This window comes from Falco punctatus (assembly GCF_963210335.1).
Source record: "Falco punctatus genome assembly, chromosome: 8".
Taxonomy (NCBI): Eukaryota; Metazoa; Chordata; class Aves; order Falconiformes; family Falconidae; genus Falco; species Falco punctatus.
The window spans coordinates 27,407,286-27,434,141 of NC_137588.1; the positions used below are offsets into that span (position 1 = coordinate 27,407,286).

Consider the following 26,856-nt stretch of genomic DNA (forward strand, 5'->3'; position numbering starts at 1 on the left):
CATTTGTCTGTGGCAGCTGTGTGATCATACCAGGACCCAGACGAAGCTGCCCCTTTGTTCCTAGACTGCATTTAATAATAGAGCTGTGGTTGTTACTGAGGAAATCACGTATCAACGTGCAGTGGCTCTTCTCTCATCCAAAAGTTTAGTTAGAGATTTGGGGAATATACAGTAGTCTCTGTGCTCTGGAGTGGTTGTATGGAATTAGGGACCCTGGATACTCAGGAGTGAATTTCCTGCTCAGTAATACCAGTTACTCCCAGTACTTGCTGTACCTAAATGAAAGGCAGGAGGTAGATATGACACTGAGTTCATGATACCCGTGAAACTGCTGGGTTCTGAGTTTTGCCTTCCTGTCAATTTTCCTGGGAGCATTTGATGCATTCTGGTACACAATCCAACCAGTTTTGGCTGCCCCAGAGCTGGGTGTTGTTTCTGTGGAGTGGCTAGGTAGAAGCTGGGCACACAGAAGTGGTTTGAAATTTTGCCATTACAGATTTGTCTCTGTAATTTTGGGTTGTACTGTATGTGGCTTAGAACAGGAGTTTCTAGCACCCCCCCCCCCCCCCCCCCCCCGCCCCCGTGAATCTTGTTGAAGCACTATAGAAAGTGTGCAAAAGCAAGGTTTGGAAATTACTCTTGGTGAGTGAGGCCAAAGTTTTCAGTAAATAAACTAGCTCCTAAAACACTTTGAATAAGTTTGTCTGAAAATGTGGCTGACGTATCTGCATCTTCCTTTATAATTAAGAGTTGAAACAAATTTGAATTTACAAGACCAGAATTTACCAGTTTATCTCGAAATAGAAAAAGGCTTGGCTGTGATTCTTCCTCTTTAGAAACGGGACTGAATTTTTAGTTCTGTTGAAATATAAGTTTGGCAAGTCTAAAACCTTGGTGTTTTCCAGGGACTTTGTGGATAGAAATGGGACACGTTCTGTTTAAACTGCCCAGCCACTGAATGTGGTTCATTAGCCAAGGATCCACCCTCACAGCCATATGACTTAGTGAAAACAATGACCAAAGGCTTTGTAATGGGGCATAAGTAGGCACTGCTGCTGAGAAAATCAGTTCCACCCCTTGTGAGCCAGGCTGCGACATCAGGAACCACTGGTTAGTTTAAACCAATCTTTTAAATTGAGGTTTGTTTCTTAATCCTGTTAAGCGTATGGCCTCTCAAATTCTTGGGTTAGCACAAGGGGAAACAGTGATGTAGAAACAAGAAAGAGTAGGAAATGAGACTTTTTCAGTGGCCTTGTTGGGAAAGCTTTAACATCATGAAACTGTGGCCTCTCCAAAGACTTCTCTGTGTTTTGTCAAATTCTCCAAATTTTCTTTTCATCTCCTGAGCAGAATAGTTCCATTCTGGAAATGAGCATGGAGAAGATGCTCTATCCATCTGTGCTGGAGAATGTATTTCTAAGGAAGGTCCTGTTGTTTCTTGCAGGAGATGAATTGGATAGAGCAGAGCTTTCACCCTGGAAACTGACCATCAGATCTCTCACCTGGAAGCGATTAGGTGGCAGAACTCTTGAATGCTTTGTGTATGTATAAGTTGTCTACAGAGGATGGCTTCCACATCCCCTAGCCAGTGCCTGAAGGTTTTTAGGATGGTACCCTTCTTAAGAGCTGGGGTCCCTTTGACATGCAGCCCCCCTCAGTGCAAGTCAGAGGTGCACAGAAGGTAGGAGCAGCCCAGCCTGTTCTTTCCCATCCTGTCCTGTTTCCTAGCATTGCTGGAATCGATCCCTGTTGATTCTGGCATAGCCGTGCTGAAAGCCACCAGGGGACAAAGGCTCCTTTTGTTGGGAGCTGCAGCCAGGCGCATGGACGTGCTTCTCGGCACTTGCCTCTTCCTGGGGTATCATGCAGAGTTTTTACTGCCTCCTGGGATACGTGTCCCTCAGCTTGGTGTCGCTGCACTGGCTGGGGAGTGTTTCCTGTTGTTAAATTCTGGGAGAGTGAGGAGAGAAAAGGCGTGAGTAAAGTAACGGTTGCGGTTTGCACAAGAGGAAGCTAAATGCTGGGTGAACATGACCCTTTATAGCCAGACGCGGATAACAGTGAACCAACAGGGACAAGTAGACTTTGTTCCCTGTTCTCTTCTACCTTCCTCTTAAAGACACTTTATGCAGCTAAATCTCAGCTGTATGGGTCTCCCCCCTGCCCCAACCTGGCTTTGTGCAGGCAGTCCGAGCACTTAATACTTTCAAAGCTCTGCCGGCTGCACATCGGTAATACTGGAGTGCCATGGTTGCTGGGGAGAGGAGTTGGAGGAGCAGGCTGGGATCGGAGGCATGAGATGGGGAACACCCAGCTGGTACAAGAAGTTCTCCTTTCTCAGGTTTGTTTCCTCTCGACGGGAGCACTCCAGTTCCTGTCCTTGCTTCAGTATGGTCACCGAGCTGTTGAAGCAGGGGGAAGTGTAACTTGTGGCAGGATAGGATCTAGCAGGGAGGTTTTATTCTGTGCCCGTGACTGGTGGGAAAGGGAGGTGTCGGAGCATGTCTCTTGCCAAAGAGATCTCAAAAGCTCATGTTTAAACTTTGAAACACTGTCTCATGCCCAGCAGGTATCCGCAGCATCATCCCATGTGGTGGGGAACTGGGCAGCGGCTACAGCAACTGTTGATGGCAGCCTCCATGCCTACACCTCGTTCTCACAGGTGATAGCAGAATTATTTAGGTGATGGCACTTGCCTCATGGGAACGAAGGCACAGAGCAGTGTTCACATACCATGTTCATTTTCCTGAGCTATTAGTGTGGATAGCAGCAGCCGTGGAACACTTGCTGGTTGCTGTCATGATTCATTTTTATTAAAATCATGCCAAGCCAAAATTAGTACATAGGAGCTGCCCAGGAGGCTGATGTGACTGTACTGGGAAGACATCTGTGTGGGTTGGTACGCGTCACACTGACGCCTTCTGTACCACGGAGGGAGGTATGTCTCTGCCGGCTCCCAGCAGTTCCCTGCAGTCGAAACACATGTGTCGCTGAACGTGAGGGTTCGTGGTGGGTTGGGAGCCTTACTGGGTGTATAACATGGAATGTGCCATGTTTGCACAGCTGTATTAGCAGACCTGGTGTGGCTCTGTGTTTAGGGATCAGGAAAGGGATGTTGCTCTGTTTCCCCAACTCTGCCTGGGAATTACAGAAAACAGAGAAACCTTTATAAGGTTTTTGTAAAGAAAACTCATCACTATAGTTCTTTTGGTTTTTACCCCAGTCACTCCAGGTTTAAGTCTTTATTCATGACTGGCGTAGATTGTCTTGTGTTAGTCTAATGAGCTGCTTGTTGTTTTGTCAAACACAGCAGGTACTGGCTCCTGTTGGAGGGGTTAGACCTGACAGACTGAGTTGTGTTGAAGGTACAGTTGTTTCTTCCATCCCCTTAGGTGCATGGTCTGGGAATGTGTTGGTGGGATTGAAGGAAGGTCCCTTAAAGCCATGAGGATTATACCTCATGAAAAAAAGTCTTATTCAGGCTCTGGATGAACTAGAGTAGGGCTTCAAATCCTTTCTTGAGTCACAGGGCCTTAATTTTCTTTTCCAGGGGTTTGGCCTTCTCTGTATATGCCAAATATACAGCTTGCTTTCCATGGTTGTTCTTCATGGGCCTTGAAGTCTGCAGACCATATGCTGAAAATCACACAATGTTCTGTTTATTGCCAGATCTGTAATTTCAACCCAGTATCTTCTGCCCTTGCTGTCTAACTCCCTGTGCTGTTTATGCTTTGAGATTCTAAGCAGTGAGTAATACTCAGGCAGGCACCTATAGTCCTTCCACATGTACTTGAGTTGTCCTCAGCCAGCTTCTCTGAGCAGAGAGTTTTCAGCTTCTCCCTTTTGAAAAGGAATTTAATTTCAAAGCTGAAGACTGTGCATGTGGCGCTGATTCTGTGTGTGTGTGTCCACTTGAGCTCTCTTCCCCTCCCTACTCTGAGCCTGGATCTTGAGTTCATCTCTCTGTACACGAAGCTGTTCTTCCAATTCACGCAAGTTGGCTGGTAAATATGAGCTTTTCCTTTGTTTCACCTTGCTCCTCTCCCACCTCCCTTTGTTCCGGGTGGCCTGTCACCTTGTGATTAGGACTTGGTGGAAGCAGTAGCTTACCTCCCTTTGGTCAGTGTTACAGGTGATTCTTTTGAAAGTTACCGTGCTGGGAGCAGCAGGGATTGATGGCTTCTGCAGCACATACTGTGTCTGGTTACTCATTATGCAGGGGGATCTGAAGGACAGACTGCCTGTCTTTTCACTGCTGCTTCCACTGCCAATTTTTTTCCCCCCTTGGAGATATCTCTTCCCTTCTTTTCCCTAAATTCTTCCCTCCTGGTTCAGGTAAAAAGGAAGGAGAGCGCAATGGAAGTACCAGCTCTGCTGGCCTCTCATTGGAAGGAGGTTTTGGGATACAGAGCTTGGCATGGCTTGAACCCTTGGCAGCAATAGCTCTGCAGAATAGCCTGGTCTCTGGGAAAGGGTGCTTCAGAGGTGCTATCCTGATGGAGCCATGGGTGCTAAGTCAGCCAGGGATCAGGGTGAAGGCAGGCATGGAGTGGGATGTGTGTGACAAGGGAGGACAAACTGACTTACATGTAATAATCTGGAATAAAAGTTCTTAAAAAGTTGACTTTACTATAAAGATTCAATTTGGTACTCCCTGTTCCAGAGGCAGAAGCTTTTAAAGAAGCTGTTTGGGAGACTGATTATTACCCAGAGACATGACTGTCTGGAGACAGTTAATGTTTAAGTGATGCAGGTTTTAAAATGGATAACTTGCCCTGTTAGTTGTAACAGCATTTACACGAATTCTGTTAGATAAAAGCACAAAAGCTTATCTGTTCCTTTCTTGCTGTCTGGCTTTCACATTAAACTTTGTGACAATGATGGTGCAGCAGAGTGAGTTGAATGGAGTGCTGGAATTTAATCGTTCCACTGGTGAATATGCCTCAAGGTCACAGCTTGGTGCTTTTGTCACTGTGATGGTGAACTGGCTTTTCTTTTTCAGTACAGAAGATGAGCTGGTCTCTGAGCACAGCCTGACTGGTTAGTGAACGCAGTGGCAACGTATCAGATATGAGATAGAAAGTATACTACACCTTTTGCTCTTGTTCCAATGTATGTGATCAGATCTTTCTTTGCCCTACAGTGCCGTCATGTCTTGCAGCAGCACTGCACAGCCAGCGCCAGACTGAAATGAAGTCTGGCCACCTTCTCTTAGGGCTAGCTTGCTGCAAGGCTCTGTGGGTGGCTGGGACATCGGTGTCTATATCGCTGCAGAGTCTGGGACTAAAAATATATCAGCGGTTTCCTTGGTCTGACTTCAGTAGATTGCATACTTGAAGCCTCCTTGGTCATCCAGTGTAGTGCAGGGTTGTCTATTGCATGTCAGTTTTAACATGTTGAATATGAAATGAAAGGTGAGAGGCTGTGAATGCTCTTTAGATATGGGGAGGAGCTTTTCTGGTTCAAGCACTGTTTCTATGTTCGAGAATTTTGGGTGGAGTTTTATGGCTGGCAGCTGCTGTGGTTTGTGTCCTAGGCAGGTGGCATGCTCATACACCAGCTCCCAGATAGTCGGACAAGTCGGTTCATCAGCATTGAGACAGTGTTCTAGCAGCCATTGGGCCAAATAATGTATGGCGATCCATTTGACATGGTAAATCATGAAGGTCTGTAGTTGTGAAAACATCCTCTTTGCTTGTAATGCAGGGCAAAGATGATTTACAGCCTGTGTAACCTCAGATAGTTGAATAGAAGCATTCAGATCCACCTTGAATCTATGATTTGCCCTAGTAAACACATGCCAAACTAAAACCTATGTGACTTAAGCTGTGTAAAGTGGAATTTCAAGGCACTGGCTCTTGGGGCTCTTGCGGCTGCAAAGGGAATCTAGAAGTTGTTCATGAAATACTGAAATCTTGGCATCAAAGACTGATTTAGTCACTGGATATAGATACCTTTCTGGTGGTGCTCTCACAGCCTGTGTTGAGTAACAGGGGGAGACTTCACACAGCTGTGCAGGTGGTGGTGATACAACCAAGGGTGGGCAGCAGTGAATGGGCATGACATCCACTAAACAGCAGCGATGTGGTTCAAGAGTCTTGCTATGACCCAGAGACTGATCCTGAGTTTTACCTGGACTTGGTCTCCACTGCTTCCTGGTAACCCTTTGCAAACAAACTCTTGGGCAAAAGGAGACGACAGCAGCTAGATGCAGTTCTGGCCTTCTTTTCCCATGAGTGCTGCTAGCTATAAAATAAATGTGCTTTAACCACAGAAGGTTAGCAAAGCCTTTAGGCTCTGGACAGACATCTGATTTTATTGTTGGTCTGTATAACAAGATTAACACCAAATGACTCTAAGAATGAGTCAGGTTGTCTTTAACCTTCTGTGACTGGTTTATTATGAAGGCATTTTTGTTATCCTGACAGAATGTAGCTGAGAACTTTGACAAAATCAGGTCTTCAATGACAAGTGTTTTCTGTAGGAACTCTCAAATCAATTGAAACTGAACATTGAAAGGGTATTTTTATTTTTTGTTTACATTATTTTTTTAAACAAAAAGCTGAAAATTCCCACAGAAGACCCATGAAAAGGATTTTGTTTAAGTTTTTTGTGGGAGAGAAAGCGATGCTTTCTCCTTAGCTCTGTGGTGAACCCAGAGGTGGTCCTGAACTTCCTGATTGAGGGGGCAATGGACATCACAGCTGAAACTAGAAGTTATACCAGATTTTCTTCTGGAAGCCAAGTTCCTTTCTGACTCCTGGGCTGCTTTCACTCTTTTTATCTACATATACATATATTTCACTATTTGTATCTACAGGTTGCAAGCTGCTAGCAGTTGCTCCTGTATGAGGACTTAGTGTTCATAGTATTAATAAGTATGTGAATCTACATAATTAAATTAAATATATGCTAAATAGCGTGTGTTACAGCACAGACATTGCTCTTTCTCTTAACTGCTTCTGTGATCATGGCTGGCCTTTATGCCACAAGTACACAGGGCACGACGGAGTTTGCTCCTATTGTAGGAGCGGGCTAGGGTTCAGGCTAGAATACCTTTAATTTGTCTCCATTTCAGGCTTCCAGTAAACAATACAACTGGCACAGTCAAAGGAATAAAGTCGAAGCCACCCTGCAAATACTAGTTTATATGTCACCTTATAAATGTTCTGGAGTTTTCCATATGTTGAAGGGAAAATAATGCTGTTTATTTTTTATTTTTTTTAATGAGAAATATTAACCTATGTAAATGCCAGGCGGCTTTACCTTCTTAAATACTGTGTGATGGAGTGGGAAAGGAGGTTGTATTTTAAAAGTGGAGATCCTGGCTTGTTAATGAAAATGTGACTAGAGTTAATAATTTCTACAAGGTAACTTATCCTCCTTGTAACTTTGTCTCTCCCCTCTTGTTTATTATCTGACTGATAAGTTTATGGTTCTTCATTATAACAGCTCAAGATTTAAAGAGGACTTAGATTTGCAGAGCTTTTGCAGGAGGGAACAGAGAAGCCCAGACTCTGATCCCTGAATTTCCAAGAGGCCCCTTGACCACCTCTGGAAAAGTGCTAAAGGCGAGGTCAGCTGTGCAGGAAGGGTGAGAACTGTGGGCTTGACTCTTTTATGTAGGAGCTGGAACCACTTATAACTGTGGCACTACTTTTGTGTACCAGTTGTATAGTAAAAGTGTGCGAGGATGGATGAAGATCACAGAGCAAGAGGGAAGCCAGGAGAGAGAAGCTTGGGTGGCACCACTTGAGCACATGGGTATCTTAGCAACATTGATGGTTCTGGCTGATACTTGTATTGGTCTTATGATGACAGGGAAGGATTGAAGGAATTACTATGATGTCTATAGACATGCAAGTGCTTTTTAATGGATGATCGTTGGGTACTGGCTAAACAGAAGGATAATTACTAATGTGGTAGGCAGGGAGTGCTCAGGTGTTGCTGGCTGTAGTTCCAGTGATACACATGCCTAGGGACCAGGGTGTGGGATATACTTCCCCTCCTTTAGGTACTACCCAGATTTGCTCCATGTAGGAAGCCAAAAATCATGCCTCCTTTTCAGTTACCCTGCTTTTTCTGGAGGGGCTGTTTCTGCTTCGCCTTAAAAAGGTCTGTACTGGAATTTTATGTCCATGGTGTATAACGACCTCCCCTTTACTGGAAATTTATGTCCATGGTGTATAATGACCTCCCCTTTTCTACATCCTTTCATGTCTGTGGTGCAAACAGAAGTGAGTGGACTGGGTTTTGTCCACAGCACTGCCAAAACTTGGAATCATTCATCCAGCAGCAATGGGGTCGCTCCCAGATCACCAAATCCACCTGTTTCCCAATAAATCTTACATTCTCAGGGAGAGATGTTGAAAGACTGCAGGTGCAAGGCTGCCTCCCTCTCACTCTGTAATAAGATGCAACTGGGGGGACAGGTTGTTGAAAAGCAAATGCTTGTTCTTTGTGGCACACACCTGAGCGATGATGCAGGTAAGCTGAGCACTGGCTCAGCTCGGTCTGTGTCTGCTGTTCTGCTGACCAGAAGCAGGCACATTGATTCATAGATAAAACATTTTTGTCTTCCATGAGTTATGCAGGTCCGCTTATAATTTCAAGCCTTTCTGAATGAGGCTGTAACATCAAGTCGTGGTGTGTGGAGCAGGGCCTTGGGAGAGCTGCAGATTGCTGACAGTTTCCCCGGTTATTAATGGTCAGAGCAAAGGCTTGCAGGTTCTGAGAATAGATGCTGCGTTTGCTTTAGAGGAGACAGCTGACAATGGTGTTTGATACAGCAATATGTCTCTCTTGACTGACAGTAACACAAACTTGCTCTCCTCCCAGCCATGGCTTAAACCTGGTGACATTTACAGCAGAGTTAACTTATCTGGTCTAAGTTTAGATGGTGATTTTGTGTTTGACTGCATGTGTGTGCTCAATAAGATAAGAAAGCAGAAGAGGGCTTCTGCAAATTGAAATGGAATGGGAATTTTGAACCACAGCTGGATGTGAAGGAGGAAGGCATTAAACATGCATGGACTGGTTGCTGTGGATCTTTGTTCAAATATCCAAGTGTGGAAGGGTTGCTATCTACTTTTGGCACTTTAGTTTTGCTCTCATGAAATATGCAGTAAATATTCATAACATGGTCTGTTTGATGGGGTGCTTTTGGTTGTTTTGGGGCAAGCTGCAGTTGGAATTGGCTGGTAGCCTTTGGTAGCCGTAGCCCCACCTGTGCACAGCTAATGACAAGTATTGTGGGTGTATGTTCATAAGCCATCTGGAAACAGCATGTGATGTTAACTGCTCTGACTTCATCCCTTGCCATGCATCTGTGTTACTCTTTCAAAAGCTTTTCCTGTTAATGAAACCCCTCACAAGAGAAAAATCCTCCTCCCTCCCACAGCAGACAAGCCTGGGAGAACAGAGCTGGCAGCGTGCTTCTCAGCACTGCTGTGAAGGATGGGCAGTCGGGGAAGCCTGTCCCATTTGATCCTCAGGCAAGTAGTGCTGAAGCACGGTGGAGTGACAGAGCAGATTGTTGTCTAGTGATGGCTGAACCAGAGGTGTCCTGAGCTTATGCATAACTTCATGCTGTTAAATGGCAGTTGAGTGGGAAGAGCTTTTGGTCACTATCACTTAGAAGCCTACTTCAGATGAATGACCTAAAGGGGAATGGTTTTGTTTCCCATTACAGACCTTTGGTAAGCCTTCATGCTTTCAGGAACATGACTTTCTTCTGATACTGTCTTCTCTGAGGTCTGGCAGCGGGTCATATAACCTAAATAGAAACAGCTGCCTTTTAGACTTGGCCCTGAGGGCTAGACACTTGTATCCTCCGCTAGATGTATGAAGGAATTGCACCTGTGTTCCCCTGGCATTACCATGAAAAATGGACTATGAAAGCTGGTGAACTCAACGCTTTGTGAACATCATGAAAAACTTCTTGGCCATGTCTTTCTGGAGAGTTAACACGTGACTTCAGACAGTGCTAACAATTACTCAGGCAGAAAGGTCTGATGGCAAAAGCAGTGTCCAGAGAGGCCATCTGTATGAACCAGATGAACCCATTTCAGAGCAGCACTGGTGTTTAGAAAGTGGGTTTAGCTATCCATTATAGGGAAGGAGAGCTCCTGGGGCTGGCTCCTTCTTCATCTAAAATGGAGGTGCAAATGTACAATATGAAGGCAGAGGGACTTGATTACATCAGCCCCTTCAGAACTGCTCCATCACGTCAGCAGTCCACGTGTCTTTGCATCTACCTTACCTTGTTTCTGAGTTCCTTGACAGGAACAATTGGCTACCTGTGATGGATGGGTGGAAAAAGATTTGCTAGGAAGGCTTTTCTTTTACCATTCCTTTGCCTTTCTGTTTCTACTTCCCTCACTCCCTGCTCTTCAAGTTTGCATAACTACACTTACATAAACTGTGCTAGCAGTGTTTTACACTGTCACTTGATATTTGTTGAGTGAGCTGTGTCTTTTGTCTGCAGGAGACTTGGGGATTTTCAGTTCCATGTGCTTTGCAGCCCTTCTGCCCTTTGCTATGCTGGACACGTGGTCCAGAGTCATTCTTGTTAGTGTGATAACACATTAATACTACAGCAGTTCTGAAGGATAAAACCCCAGGATTGGGATCCTGTAATCAAACAAACCTGGAACAAGAAAGGACACTTACCTTGAAGCTGCATAAAATGAGTGATGGTGCAAAGCAGACCAAGTTTGCAGCTGCACTGGTGCAGTAGTCGGCAATCCTGGTTGCCTGGATTTGGGGTTTTCTAGGACATGGTGTACAGGTGCAGGTGAGAGGGAGGAGTAGGTTTATCAGGACTCCTGTGAATGAAAGGTGCCAAGCTCTGCTAATCTGATGAATCTTATTTCAGTAGCTACTTATGGGATAGTAGTAAAATCCCAAAGTATTCCATGCAACTTCTATAAAGATATGAGTGGTAGATTTGTACTGCCTTTCTTGGAGGAAGATGGAACAGGAAGCTTTTTTGTTTCTGTACCCCATCGGATAAAAGAGGTGTTTTGAGCCATTTCACAGTAGCTGCCTAATGTTCTCCTTGAAGTCTTTTTCAGCACGTTTTAAACAATCACCCCCGTCTTGTTTCCTGGACCTGTTTTTAATGCTGATGAATGTATGGAGCATAGCAAGAATAAAAGAAGTCTGAAGATCTTTTAACAGATCCCCTTCCAATTGATTTACAAAGTTTCCTCAGTGTGCCTTTTCCCTTCTCCTTTGCAAGTGACAGCTCACGTCCACTTGTTTGTAATATATTCAGCATCTGTCGACACCCTTCCAGCCTGGAGCTTGAGCAGAGAGCCATCTTGTCCAAGGCTGGTAACTGAGCTTGGAGGCTGCTGTCAAAAATAAAACCTGCTGAGCTTGAATCAGATCTGGTTATCCGAGAACTGGAAACTGCACGAAGGACAGAAGTGACTGAATTGATGATTAGGAGCACTTAATGCTTTGCCTTGGCTAGGAGATCTTGATACGAAGGTTTGAGAGGAGAGGAAGAACATGAAAAATTGCTTCCTTGAAGTGCTGTATTTGAGGATTTAGCAAACAACAACAAAAGCTGCGGCTGTAGCATACAAAGGAGCCCTCTCTTTTGTGCTCCCCCTGCCTCTTTTTTTTAAAAAATAAAAAAAAAAAGGCAATGCACCCTGAGATGCCTCTTGTACTCTCCAGCTTCATGTGCCCAGTGATATACAGATGCAAGGCAATACAGGCGCACAGCAATCAATCCCTGTTGTCTGGTGCAAGTGTGGCAGAGCTTCAGCACAGCACCCTCTGCCCTGCGGTAACATCAGCCTAGCTGGGCTCTCTGCTGGCCTTTACATCTTCTGCAGCTTAAGAAAAAGACACTTGAGAAGTCTGCACTGCCTTGTGTAGAGGACGCGGTTGTGATCAGCTGGGAAGATGGGGGCAGCTGAACTCATGTCATTGCCCCCTGTGGGAACACATACACGACTGGTAACATGGGGGTGGCATCCCCTTTCACACTGCTGGTAAATTCCTGCCTAATGCAGGCAGGACAGTGAAGTGTGGAAGGGCCCCTCCACAAATGGCGATACCAGGCAATGTGTCATTTGTAGTGTACCTGACACAGGTATGTTGGGGGTCCTTGTGCCCTTCACCTTTGATTTGTGCTCTTGTGAGAAGAGAGTGAAGCATTTTTGGTCTCACCTTTGGAGTGATGCTGCCAGGCCAACCAGGTGGTCTTGGCTTAGTTTTTCCATGGTATCTTCCCCCTAAAGATCTCCAAGTTCAGTGTCCATCTTGCTGGTAGCTAATAGAGCAAACCTGCGTGATGCGGGTGTGTTCACAGCAGCTGTTGGAAGGACAAGGCTTGTGCTTGGCAGCCTGTTCTTAGACTCTGAAGAAAATCTGGGGACTGGTCATATGACTTAAAAAACTGCTGATTTGTTCAGTCTTTTCAATGTTGACCTTTGAGAGGGTGCTACTGTAGGGTCTCATGAAAGAAGGCTTCCATATTGCCCATTTTAACAATCCCTGCAAGCATATTTTGGACTTTTCCTGGGACAGCTAATAAAAAATAAAAAACTACAGAGGATAACAAATAACATAATAACAGGGGAGCAATTCTGTTTGTGACTTTTTTTTTCTTCCTAAAAAAGCCCCTGAAAAATAAACCAAAAAGCTTTATGTAACATTTTAGGTGGAACAATGTGCTTGTGGGTGTAACTTTTAAATATATCCCAGGGATATTGGGAAGACCTGAGTTTGTGGTTTGGGCGGTTTTGGTTTTGTATTGTTTTTCTGTTTGTTTGATTTTATTTATTTTCTTTAAAACTCGGCTGGATCCATTCAAAAGTACTATGAACAATTGTTTTCACTTAAAGTATTATCTGAAGTAAAAGCAAGGGAATGCATATAGAGCTTGCCTGTTTCTTCAAAGATCTTGTTATTTATAGGCTTTTTGCCAAAGCTGGTGCCACAAAAAATTGACTGAGCCCCTGGGCTTCGTGTACACTTGAATATCATCTGTATCTCTTTCCTTAATGAGTCTGTATGAGGCTGGAATTAGCAGATCAGCTGCACCGTACTTCCTGTGCCTTTTGGTTTAAAAACTCTGATTTGCAGAACAATTCCACTGCTGTTCTGTGGAAAGCCAAGGATCAACCCCTGAAACTTGCTGAGTTTTAGATATTATTGCATGGAGGAAGTAGTGGTGAGCCTTTGGAACAAGGTTAAGGACTATGAATGTTTTTAAAAGCATCTCTACTGGCTGGATATCTGTATAGCACTCATTAAACTATCTGGATGCCATCATGCTATGAGTCCTATATAAGAGGTATAGAAATAAACAATCTGTTCAGTTTCCTGGTGATATCCTGGGAATTTGGAGAAAATACTGAAGAGGACTGGGTCACTAAATGACTTTTCTGCATCAAAGCAAAAAAAATGCTCCCAAAATACCAACACTACACTGCTCCTTTAACCCATATTTATTGAAATACAGGCAAATTTCAGAAGTCTTTGGATCGTTTCACAGTTCAGATCCTTCTAATCTATAATGCAAGACTTTTCATACGGTAGTAGCAGGAAGCTGCTGGGGTGTTGCAGGGAGTAGATGGCTTCTGGAGGCAGGACGGCTAGGTGATAGGTTTAACTGTGGTCTCCTTCCTACTTGTCTAATGCTAGTCAAACAGCATTGGATATGAAGTACTTGTATAGTCAGGTTGGGAGGATGAAAAGGACTGACTGTCTTATAGTAACCTGAGAGTTACTCCTGCTGCAAGTATGAAGTTTTCAGAGAAAAGTGAGATAGAAGCTGTTGGCTTGTTGCTCTTGGAGTGCTTCAGGCAGCGTGGTAGATTAAAGAAGCAAAGGAGTACTTGGACCTTCACTCAGAAGAGAAGAGGATCATGGAAATCAGTCAGAACCACCCCAATTCCTAACAAAACCCCAGTTGTCTAGTGGGTCCTAGCTAAAATGCAAGTTGCAGCTGTGTCTTGTTTTTTATTTTTAAATGCACAAGCTTTGGACAGTTCATTCTAGTGCTCAGACCTGCTCCCAGGCTTCCCCATAAGTAGTCCAGAGTTACATGCAAAGGGGGGGGGGGGGGGGAGGAGAAAACTGAATACACTTGGAGACAGACTTCAGGGCTCTCAGTGGGTTTTTAACTTACTGTTTTCACTATATGACCACTTATTTCTAGATCATGAGGATTTGCCTGGTTCTGCCTTTATTTGGAGGATCTGTTTTTCTGAAAACTGGCTGGATAAGTTCTGAAGACTGACTGCATAAAATAAGTAGAAACACTTTGGATGTTGTTGGTAGTATTCTGTATAATGTGCCGGAATATTACGGCTTTGCCTTCCATAACAGTCAGTGCTTATTAACATTGAGGAGCCCATGAAAGGTTTTTCATGGACTTGTCAATGTTAATAAATGCCGACAAACCACAGCTGCAGTCTGTGGAAGATGAAACTCAATGATAGTCTGTGCACAAGTGCGTTACTACAGGTCTCTGGACTGTCCCTTCTCCAGTGTCTTTTGTTAGCAGCCACCTGCAGTGGTTCAGGTTGGTTGGGGTCCTGAAGTCTGGGTGAGTCGTACAGAAATATTCATGTGTGAATATATGCAAGTTTAGAAAACTTGAGTAATGTGGGTACCTGCTCAGTGACTGTCATAGCATATAGGATTTTGCCTTAAAGGGGATGAGAGTGCCTACATACAGAACGTCAGCTCCTATCTTTGTTTGAAGCAGTTAGACTTAACTGCTTGAAGAACATGACTTGAACTTGCACAAAGGTGCTGCCTGTCCTGTATGCAACAGGTGGAAAGGCTGTGTAGGCAGTATGTCGTGAATTTTGGTGGTGAAGGAGAAACCTCCAACCTGGGTAGGTATTCAAGAACAAGCTTTCTGGAATTACTTTCCTGACTCAGGGGAGCAGGAAACAGAATAAGGCTGGCAAAATTATTCTCTCAGTCCTCTGAAGTGGTCATACTTGATTTCTGAATAAGGAAATTTCAGCTTTCGGGGGAAAATGCTCTGCTCAGGAGGTGGTAGTCCTCAACAGACTCCTTCCTCTAAGAGGGAGGGGTTTTGCAAAGAAGTTTGTGCCAGCCAGGTGTGGAGCTTTTAGCCTGTCCCATTGTGCTACTCCTTTTCTTTCCTCCTTCTGCTTACTTCAATTTTCTTATTGACAATATACTATAGTTAGAGACAGTGTTAGCAGATCCTGGTAATGAAGGCTTCCCTGACTGAGTGGCATTAAGGCAGAGAAATGTCAAAGCCCAATTTAGAAAAGTGATTTGATCACAGGGTGGAAATGGAAAGCAAAGTACTTGGTACCTCCCTCAGTAAAAATTGAGTACGTCAGAAGGGTGGGAATGGACAGGGGGAATCTGCTGCAGGCTCTACTCCAGAAACAGAGGCTCTTTATGCTGGTCCTCAGATGCTGGTCTTGCTGAGACAGGGAGTGAGTTCAGCAGATATATTGCAGATGCTGAGAGCAGAGGAAGAAGTAAGCAGGGTAATGAAAACCATCCTAGCCTTTTTCCTAGTGTAGAAGATTCTGTAGGGATTCTGGCCCCATATCTAGGAGGGCTCTTTATCTCGGGCACAAGGCTTTACTCATGGACACAGGAATTTTGACTTGCAAAGCAAGACAGCAGTTCTTTAACAACAGCCTAGGAGAGAGTTTCTTGAGCTTCAGGTGCAGCCCAAGATTTGCTAGACTTGTGGAGTAGTATGAGAGGAATGTGAGTCTCTGGACCTTGGCCACTCCTCGCAATTTTGCTGCCTCTGTGTTGTGCCTCAACACCATTCCTTATCTTTAGGCTGTGGGGTGGACACGAGAGACTGACCAGTGTGCAGAGCTAAAGTACCCAGAGCCTTCTCTCTCTCCACTTGTTGGCTGTCCTGGGCTGAACAAGTATGAAGGTTAGACCCGATTCTTCTCATTTCATTTACCTATGCTCTTAGGGCACTTGATAATGATATACTGTGTATAATGATGTAGTGTTTGATAACCAGTACTATGAGTGACGTCAATCCCTTGTTCGATAACCTGTAACTTGAGAAAAGCATCCTCAAAGGAAGCCAAGCACAGGAGGAAGCATCTTACGAGTAGAAGATTTCGCAAGCTTGCTCTGATTAGTCTTCATAGTGAATATCATTAAGTAATGTAAGTACCTTTACGGAACAGGGAACGCAAATAAAAAAATTATGTCCTCCGTGTCATGATACTGATTAACATGTTTCTACATGTTTTTTTTTTTTTTTTTGAGATGTTTTAGTGCAGCAGCTAGCTGAGTCTTTGCATCCATTTATGGTGGATACTAGCTGCCTTGCCCCATGGGGAGAAACTGAACATGATAACTTAGATTTACTTGAGGTCTTGGGTGAAGCACACAGTGCAGTTAGGCATAGCTTGTCCCCAGAGGGCCATTGCTACGGGCTTGTATGCTGTAGTTGCTTCGAGGAAGGTCTCTGAGTTCAGAACGGGGTTGGCAACTGCTGCAGCCAAACAATCCTCTTTTTATGCTTTGTAGAAAAAGGGGTACAACATGCAGCTTCAAAAGTGGGACAGGTCCTTTGTGTACTCCCTTCTTGGGGATATTACTTATTACTGGTGATTTAGCCTTATGGATAAACTGACCATTGTTCCAAGCCACCAGACTTGAAATCAAGTCCTGCACCTGCTGTACTGATTTCTACATCTTGTCCTGCACCTGGCATGATCAGAAATAGGGGTGTATTCTTAAGATGCTGACTTCAGTGTGGTGACACTTGTTGCCATGAACTTTCTCTGAGCCTATTATGGGGAAGCAGGTTTCTCCAGGAAATAATCCAGAATAAGAAAGTGAAGCTCCTTTCTACCCCCCCCCACCCCCACCCCCCCCCCACCCCCCTCCTTGACTATAGAATGAGGGAGAAAGACAACCTTGTAAGGCAACCCAGTGTGAGTAATGTTAAACTCCAGAGGTGTGTCCTGAAGGTGCAGATCATGGTGAGGCTGCTTTTTAGTAGCTGTCAGAATCAGCTGTTTGAGTTGAACCTTCAAGGCAATGCAGTGTGACTTTTGCTCTGACAGAAACTTTGCAATATAGTGCCATTTAGGGAAAGTGGCAGTGGCACATGTTTCTTTGACCATAGGCTATACATGCTGTTATTATCCAGTCATGCTTGAATGTATATTACACTTTGACTGTGGTATGGAGGAAGGAGTGAGGTCTTTTTGAGGAGGATGTTTATTCACAGACAAAGTAGTTGACCTCCTGTTGCTGTCCTCTTCAGGATCCGAGAAGAATAGCTTTGGAATGTGGACTAGGATCAGTCTGGCTTAAATTACACCTGAAATGCTTGTCTTAACTTTTTAAAGTCTTTCATTAGCAAGGGATCTCCATGCAATCTATTGTGATGATGTAAATTCTTCACTACCAGCATATTTTTGGGGGATGTTATGAGACTTCAACACCCCAATGTGACCAGAAAATTATATTTTTAGGTGTTTGGGGTTTTTTTCCTTTTCAGGTTGGGTTTTAGAATATGGCTAAGCATGCACACCTCACATACTTCAATTAGAGGAACACCTGGGAAAATCAAATTTAATGTGTCTTGAGCTGAGCACTCAAAATTTGTCATCTCATCTCTGTACTACTTTCACTGTTGCTAGCTGGAGGTGCCAGGGATAAATTTGGTAACTCTGTGACATGCTGAACAAACACTCCTCTTTACAGCTGGATGGATGTGACATTGGACATGGCTTTTCTAGGTCATTCAGGAAGTCTCTAACAAAATGCTGTATTGAACCCTGATTGCCCAGTGATGGAGGCAACGTCCTGTCTTTGCAGGATCTATTGAACCTTGTTAGCAAGTAAGAAGCAAACAAGAACTGCTCTGCGCCAAGTGTGACATTGCTTTTCCCATCTTCCAGTGATCTGAGGGTCTTGCTGATTGCTCAGCCACAGGAATAATTTCCTCAGTTTAAAATGAAGCGTTAATATGTTTGGAGTTTCTTCCTCTCCACCCCCATCCTCCTTTGTCCAGTTCTTTCAAAGAAAGACTTAATTGTGCCAGGCTTGCATGAGGAAAGCCAGGCTGCCCCCAAAACCAGCTGAAAGGCAGGCATGGAGGGCAGGAGGATGTGCCCTGCTCCCAGAGAATGTCAGGAAGGAAGCAGGGCTCTCACTGCCACTCTTGCTTTTCTCCCCAAGCCTGAGTGCAAAACCCACATTACTCCATGAGCATAAATCTACTTTGTTAAACAAGTCACAGTTCATTTGAGCAGAGAAGAAACCAGGCTTAATAAGATAAAAAAGCTTATGAAACTTCCTTTGTAAGTCAGGTGGCTTTGTGCTTTCTATCAGGCTTGGACACTGTTTTCTTCTGCCCCTCTTCAGAGTACGTCTCCCGTGGAAGAACAGGCAGCAGCCTGAGATCAAAGGTTTATTTGTTCTGTTGCTAGTTGACCCATTGGCACATGCCAATTTGTTGCAATTCAAAATTAGTCACAGTATTTACTGGCTCTGTGCCCAGTTGGTAGTTGGAGATTATGCAGAGCTGGCAGACAAAGCAGAAGTCAGAGGCGTCGTTTACGAGGGGTGGAGAGGTCAGGAGATGGAGCGATTTAGGAGTATTGGGCTCATATCAGTAAGATGTAACCACAGCCCCTTCTCCAGTACAGGGGGCAGTAAGATGTGGACCTGCAGGGCTCAGCTTCTCTGGCTGTGGGCTTAATGACTCCCTCTTCAGGGCTGGACCACCCTACCTTCAGATGTTTCTAATGCAGATTTAGCTCCTGTTTGGGATCCACAAGCTACATTCATTTTTTGCCTTCCTACTTATCACTTATGTTCTATAAACTGGTTGTTGGCCTGGGTGACCCATATTCTGTGAAAAGCAGAGTTTTATTAGGTTACTGGTTCACATAGTGGGTCTATATGGGGTTTGCTGAGAATATTTGGGGTTTTAGGGCTTTTGTTGTGGCACTTAAATTTCAGAAGAGAGTGAGGGAAGGTGATGGGCGATAACTGTGGATGCATTAAGAAACTGGCCTGTATTTCTCATATTACAAAGCATAAATGTGAATCTGTTACAGTTGCTTTTTAGAGCAAAGCAGAACTGCTACTTGTCTGATACTGCTTCTTGATGCTAGCTGCTGCTGCACTGCTGACAAGTATTTGTCCTTGATGGTGACTGCTGTTCTGTGTCAGTTTGGTGGTCACAGGACTGATCTCAATTTCCTTAACATCCGGTGCTCAAAGCAGAGCACTAGAGAGAGACACTAAGCTAAGCAGTGTGTGAGGTTTGCCTTTCCAGGAATGCTTCCTCCTGTACACCTGGAAAAAAAAGAGGGTAAACTGCAGCCAGATACGGTGCTTCCTTTTGAGTCCTGCAAAGCTGTGGTATTTAGGTAATGCCCAGTCACCCTGTGAATCTTATGGTCTTGCCTCTGAGAAAAATCTGCAGCTTGGATTTCCTTAAGTAAACATTCCATTTTGCTGGGAAAAGTTGCTGGTTTTTAAAGGCTGTTTCATGCCTTTACTTCTGACCATTGCTAGCAGAATGGCGGATCTCTGGTACAGAGGATTTCTGGATTTTTCTGTTACTTCTGTGTTATCTCACTTCTTAAAGTATAGCAATTCAAAGCTGACTGCAGATGGTTCTGCCTGCAACAGCAGACTACAAATACATCAATGACATGAGAGGAATGTGGTAATTTACTTGTTTGTTAACAGCATCTTGCCTCATAGGATCTTAAAGTGCTTTTAAAACTTCAGTCAAACTCTAAATCTCCTTGTTCCTTGCTGCTTTAATTCAAATACAGGGAAAACTGAGGCTCCATGAGTAGAATTTGGCTGTGTCTGGAGATGCTGCAGTAGCTGGTCACTTGCTTGTGGTCCTAGTTCATAATGAACACAGAGCACCTGAATATCTAGCTAATTGTTGAAAGAGACTTGCTTTCTGAGGACACTGGAAAATGATGTCCAGTGCCTGAGGCCAAAAAACATTGGCTAGGATCATACCCTCACCCTGCCATGGTGAGTCCATAGCAAGCCAAGACTGGAACCCACAGCAGTGCTGGAGCTCCCTCTGAAATCCATCCCACAAAGTGTTTTGTGGGATTCATACAAGGTATTACCTGCTTCACCCTTGCTTGCACTATCTTGAAATGGTCCCTATCTTTACGCAGAGCCAGGACGTCTCAGGTCAAGGGCAGTCCAAGGATCCTAGCCGTGGTTGCTTCTTAATCTTTTAAATGCCATATCCATGCCTGGTGTGGTTTGCCTCCAGACAGCAGCTGACAGATCACACCATCTCTGATCCGCCTGAGATTTGGGAGCTGCAGCAAGGTCCTGACTCCTACCCTGGTAAATCTGCTCCATTAATAGCTATCAAAGAGCCTGAAGTTTCCATCCGAACTTTATCTGGCTTTGCAGTGAGCTGGGGGATTAAAGACCGTTGCAAGGGAAGGGAGGGAGCAGCCATGGCTCACTCGGAATAGCCTGACCTATGACGGCACATACCAGCCTGGGGAGGGGAGTTGTCCTGTGAGCTCATGGGTTATTAGCAGTGAGCACAGACGTGCCTGCAGTCAGCAGCACACCCAGGGCCATCTGCTCCGTCCCTGGCTGGTTTAGGGGTTCCAGAGGGATGTGGTAGCACAACATGCCTGTACAGGTCTTTGATGGGAGAGCTGGGAGCCGGCTCGAGGGCCAGCCTTGTGGAGCCGTCGTTTTATGCCGCTCAAACGGTTTAGGGTTTGACCTCTGGGCTGTTTGTGTGGGGCAGATGTGTTTTGCAGTGAGAGCTGTATGAGAAGTTGTCCCCTGCCCTGCTGCAGCCAAGGGCTGTTGTCTCTCCACTGTCATAGCAAGTAATAAAGGGATCAGAGAGGGCTGTGTGGCTGGGACTCGCCTACAGGGCCAGCAGGTGTGGGGCACGTGCCTTCACCTACCACATTGGGGAACAGTATAGGAAGCAAGAGCAGGTTTTTTTAATGTAGCCAAGGATTCACTTCTCACAGCCTCTGTCTTGTAACTGGTTTTGTTTTCCTTGCCTTGTTCCACTGCTGGCATCCCCAAATCCTCTGTTTCACGCACCCCATGTCACCACTGTGGAAAAATGTAGGGTTTCTTCCTGCACCCTCCCCCCCCATTCAGAGCTGCTCCTCAGCTCAGCATCACTATTGCAGCAGGAGTTTTTTCCTGAGCGATAGGCTGAGAGCTGGAGCCCCTTTTTTGCAGGACTTGTACAGAGCACCTCAGTAAGTGAATGTTCCCAGCTGGCCGGATGATCCCAGATTCAGAGTTCATGTGCCTCAAGGAGCAGTGGAACTGCAGATTAAGTTCTTGGACATGTGGCAGCCACGTACCTGCTTCCCACAATGAGCAGTCTGTGGGTGCTGCTCAGTGTTTTACACCAGGAAGCACTGTGACTACTGAGGCTGTTCTAAACCTTTGACCCTGGCGACATATTCTGGATTCTTCAGAGTTAAATGGTCTCCTTCCCTCCCCTCCAGGCTTGAAAGCATCAAGTCTCCTGACAAGCCATAAAAAGCTCCTTTATATCCCCAATTATTCTATTAATCTGCACACTGGGAACATCATTCTGTTTTGGAATCTGCAGCTTGTGTACTTTATTGTTATTGGTGATGGGTGCTACTGGTGTGATGGCTCTTTGGGCATCTAGGAAGTTACCCAGCAGGTGGGAAAACCATGCTCCATGAATCTGGTAGCCTAGGGGAGTACAGCTGAACACCGGGACTTTGAGCAGTGTCCTTCTGGGAGAGGTTCACCATACCATGAGTTTTTCTGATGAGAAAGATGAGACCATACTGAATCCCCCTCTCCGGCTGGCGTGGCAGAGGGATGTGTAGCCCCAGCAGCAGTGTTGCTGTGGCATGTGCTCCCCTTCACTGCGGCAGATGAGCAAAGGAGGCACCAGTGGCTGGCATGCAGGACTCTGCCTGTCCGAACATTATTGCTGCTTCTGCTCTCCTGCAAGCTGTTACGTACCAAAGGTTTGAGAGGAAGAAGGGACTATTTGTGCTATATCCTGCTGTGTAGACAGGTTTACCCAGCGTGTTAGGTGCTTGTAGCTGCAGTGTTTGTTGCTGTTGTGTCACTTGAGTTGCAGAAAGTTGTGCTTCTAACTCTGGAGGTTTTTGGTTCCGTCCTTGGTCACAAAGAAGGCATTCTTCATCTGTATGTGTCCTTTCCCCTCCTTTTACCGACACTTGAATACCTCGGCGATTCCTGGAGATGAAGAGAGGCTGTTGGAACAGAGGGATGTTGAAAACCAGTGATTCCCTCCTAGGCATTCAATCCTAGCCTAAATAAGGGGACTTACTAGCCGGGTGCTGAATGACTGCACTGATATCATGTCTAGTGCCGGAGTCAGTTATTGTGGTCAGGGTGAGCTGGGAATATCTGTGTTTGTGTGGGAGAGGGGAACTGAGAGTATCCAAATAGACATAACACAAATGTCCTCCACCTTGGCAGTGTAAAGGATAAGTGGGCCAGTAGGTGCATTGGCAGTTGGACTAGATGAGTGTTGTAGGTGACTTCCAACTGAAAATACTCTGTTCTGCATTATGTTGCATGGACCTTTTCAATGCCATTTTGGGGACCAGACATGATAGTCTGATCCCTGCCCTACAGGGGAAAAGTCCTCTTTACATCCTCTGGGAATGTCCGTGGGAAGCAGAGGAAGCTGGTTTGGGTGGCTGTTCCGGCTAGCCCGCAATCTTTCAGAGTGGCTGGTGTGGGGACGCTTAATAGTGGCCTTCCTCTAGACCTGATGGCAGCAGCATGCACCTGCTTTTCCATCTTGGCCATCTTCCCCCCCGGAGGGGCTGACCAGGATGGCTGACATCTGTGGCTAAAGGACTGCTGTGCTCAGAAGAGCATGAGAGACTTCAGCTTTCCAGTGCTTTCTGCCTCTTGGGCAGTCATACCCTTGCCAGCTAGAGCTGCCTTGCTTCTCAGGGGGCTCCCTCAGCATCCTTTCTAGCTCACCTCGTGTTCCCCAGAACTTTCTCTGACTGAGGACCGGGTGGGCTTTCCTCTGTTTTATTGGACCTGCAAGATGAAGCCTTTTTTTGGCATGGTCAGGTTTTCTTTTTGATTAACAAAAGATGTAATTGAGCTTAACCAGCTACAGTTTACACTGTTCTATCCATGCTGGAGTTGCTTGGGGCCTGACAAGTAACTGCTGCCCTCCTCCACAGCTGCAGTTTGCCCACCCTTCTTGTGAGGGACCTGCCTTCCCACCCAGGAGATGAAATGCTGCTTTGTTCAGAGCCTGGGAGCGATCCATTTAGCTGCATGGTCATTAAGAGAGAAGGGTGATAAGGGAAGTAGTCTGATAAGGATTCCCTGCCCCCCCCTCCCCCCCTCCAGGCTGTGGGGAGCTGTGCTGTGCAGGGAGGTGGTGAGAGGAACAGGACTGGCTGCTGACACTCTCAGATGTGACGCTTAGACTGAGTGTCACATAGATTCATGGTGTAAGGTCCTCAACTGCTGTCAACAGCCAGCTCCTGCCCAGCATGTGCATAGTAAGAAAAGGTGAAAGGAATGTGGGACTCCAGCTGCTCTACCTTCTCCCTCTAAGAAGGTCTTTGCATGGCCTTCTGTGTTTGAGGACACTAGCTATTCTGGGAGCAAAACCCCTCACCCTGTCTAGACCAGAGACTACTGTTAAATCGGGATAAGCGTAACTCAGGCATATTAGGGATGTGGTTTGTTTCTTGCTGGCCCAGGAGATAAACAACTGGGTTGCTACTGCCTTGTCTGCAAGAAGCATTAGACCAGTGAAGGACAAACCTCAGTCATGCTCTTTGGTACAGTAAAGCGTAAGAGGTATGAGTTCATCCTGATTTGTCCTTAAGTCCTTTTTCAAATTACGAGTGTGTCGAGAAATACACCAGAAATTCTGATCGCAAGAACAAGGGAGAATTTTCAACTCTCCTTTCAGCCTCATGGGCAAAAACTTGAAAAAGTTTCTCTCTCTGCTTTGCTGCATCTGTGTTTGAAGTCTCCAATTTCTTTTCTTCTTTTTTCTGCAGGTCCTTCAGAAGCTTGGGAAAGCAGATGAAACAAAAGATGAGCAGTTTGAGCAGTGCGTGCAGAACTTCAACAAACAGCTGGTAAGATAACTGACAATACGTAATTAATTACACCCTGAGTTTCAGTATTAGCTTCCAGTCATCTGCTACAGTATGCAATTGAAGCCCGTTAAATTAAATGATGCTGTAGGCCTGTTGAAGTGACCCACAACTTGTTCACTTATGAGAAATTACACTGCGTCTTCCAGCGTCCCTGTCATGGAGTCGGTGAGAGTGTATGCTGGAAAATAATACTTGTTCTCGACCCAAGTTAAGGAAAAAGAATGGCTCAACCAGACACTTTCTTTAGTTAGCAGCTGCTTCGTAATGTAGTTTTTCCTGCTGGGCTGGAAGCAGAGATAGAGCAACATTGTGTCTCTGAAAGAATAGATAGGATGGGAAACGGGTTAGAAATCAAAAATAAAATGGAAAAAAGGCAGTTTCCATTTCCTAAGCGCAGTGGAGGGCAAAAGACAGAGAAGGCAAATGGTGATAAGAGAACATCTGGCTAAGATCTAAATCTGACGTCCTCCCCATCCTTACACAATCATGGTGTCAGGCCTCAGTCATTAGTATTCCTTGCGTCTGCTTCATCCCTGTATTTTTAGTGCACAAAAATATTTTAACAGTGTAGCAATTTTTCCCCACCCTCCTACTTAGACAGCACTAGGTTTATGTTTTGAATTGGGTGTGTGGTGTGTTTATTTTTGTTGGTGATTGTTTTTATTGTTTGTTTGTGTTTTTTTAGACCTGGAGCTTTCCAGCCACCCAGGGGAGGGGAAAACATCAGTTACCTCAAGGGATTTGCACCCCGGTGCTTGGTGTTGGGGGAAGTCTCGCTTGTTTTGTGGCAGGGAATGCATGTCACGCTCAAGTAGTGCTGAAGAGATCTTTTACCCACTTTGTGCCCTGACATATTTAGGAAGTTTTTCTGGAGCAGTTAGCGGCAGCTGCATTGTGGCTGTTAAGACTCAGCAGATGCGGGTATGTGTTGCAAAACCAGCTGAGAAGGGGTTCGCTACAGCTGAATATAATGAAAATCTTTCAGTCTGACTTTGACTTATGTCTCACTGGAGCTGACTGCAGATTCCTGGAGACTAACGCTCATTCTTTTGGCAGCAATGGTAGCTGTTGCTCTAGAAGTTCATGCAACATCTCTATAGCACGTCCACCAATGATACTGTCTTGTACAAAGGAATACAGTTTGGCTGCTTTCTGACGACGTGATGTTGCCAGATGTGACTTTTCTGTATCGTTTTTAAGTATCAGCAGTCAGGGAATAACCTTTTTAAAGGAGAAATACTGAAAAACTGAAATCCAGACTTCTTGGTCTGGTTGTCTGGGATGGCTTTTCAATTTCCAAAGCCACAAGTTCCAGTGGTGCACCAAGAAGCCTGTTAAAGAAGCACTGCCTCTGTACCCCTAAAACTGAATTTCTTTTCCTGTGTTGCAGGGGCAGGCCATGAACTAAATTCTCCAAGTAATTTGTCAAAGGAGCTGGAGGCTGCTCTGCATTGGTTGCTTGGGGGCTGTTGGTTTTGCTTTGGCCCTCAGTGTCTGTATTACTAAAATAAATGCAAGAAATGGCTGTTTTACCAGGGTTAACCATTTATGTTATTTAGGGTTAATAACATAATGTGTTATTTAGGGTTAACCATAAATATGAGTTAGCTGGATTGTTAGGGTATCCAGGGCTGAGGCATTGTTGTGCCAAGCAGACTAGGGAAAAAATGTCAGCTATAGGTGTGTATACATATACTTATAAATATATGTAAGTGTGTATATAAATGTGTGATATCTGTGTGTATGATAGCTATGTATGAGATTTCTGTGGCCTTTCCTTAAAAAATTTGCTCCAGTGGGAAACGTAAGTCTGGAGGAAAGCTGATCTTTTGCTGCAGGCTTGTGACAGAACAGTTCTCCTGTGGAACTGGCTGGGCTGTGACCAGGCAGCAGCCTTGTTTGCTGCTTGATCAGAGGTTCCTCTGGCTCTTAAAGACTCTGTTGGGCAGCTTTGACACACGTGTCAGCTGCGTGTGGGCTGTCAGTGAGTGGAGAACAAGTCTAAAACTCACTTATTTTCAGCCACGGCATCTTGTGGTTCTTTCAGACAGTGGTTGAGTGGGCATAAGGGAAAGCGTTGCACTTGCCAGCTCTCTGCCCATTCAGGTTCATTTACGAGCACTACTGAGTTCTCTGAATGGTAGGAGCTTTTTATCTCAAACAGATGGATTTGCTGTGTGACAAATGAGCTGGACGCAGCCATGCTTCTGCAGGGCTACAGGGCTCACCTGTGTCCCTTGAAGGTTGAACAAGCAGCACAACTGGACCTCAGACTCCCTCATGACAGATTATCTTTGGTAATTAACCTCCCAAAAAGTTCATTTGAAGGCTCCCCGCTCCTTCCCTTTCCTGGTGTCACTTGTGTTCAGGCACCAGCACAAGGGTCTTGTCTTCGAAATTGTCCTCACAGACCAGGGAGCAAGAGGTCTGCTGCAAAGGTGCAACACAGCCCCTGCCTGAGGCATGCCAGGCTTTGGCATCTCTTCCCCTGCATCTGAAATACTCATTGGAGAGACAGAGAGTGGTAGGCTGGTGGCAGCCTTTATACCTGGCACAACGTTGTGTTTCTGCCTGGCAGAGTGGCTGGGTTTTGAATACCCTTCATGAGCTGTCACTCATGTAGAAGTTCTGGGTTGGTTTAAAGTGTTTCACACCAAACACATGAGAGGCAAGCTGCTGCTGGCACAGGCTGCATCCTTCTCTGCCCGTA

At 45.2% G+C, this 26,856-nt stretch overlaps 1 protein-coding gene across 6 annotated transcripts in view; it reads left to right on the forward strand.

Moving 5' to 3' along the window:
* BIN1 (bridging integrator 1) overlaps positions 1-26,856 on the forward strand; it is a 116,503-nt gene that overhangs the window by 33,620 nt on the left and 56,027 nt on the right. For all 6 annotated transcript variants that reach the window (XM_080398722.1, XM_080398726.1, XM_080398723.1 and 3 more), the window contains one exon: positions 24,045-24,125. In XM_080398722.1, the coding sequence (XP_080254848.1) occupies positions 24,045-24,125 (81 nt within the window). The remainder of the gene's footprint in view (positions 1-24,044; positions 24,126-26,856) is intronic.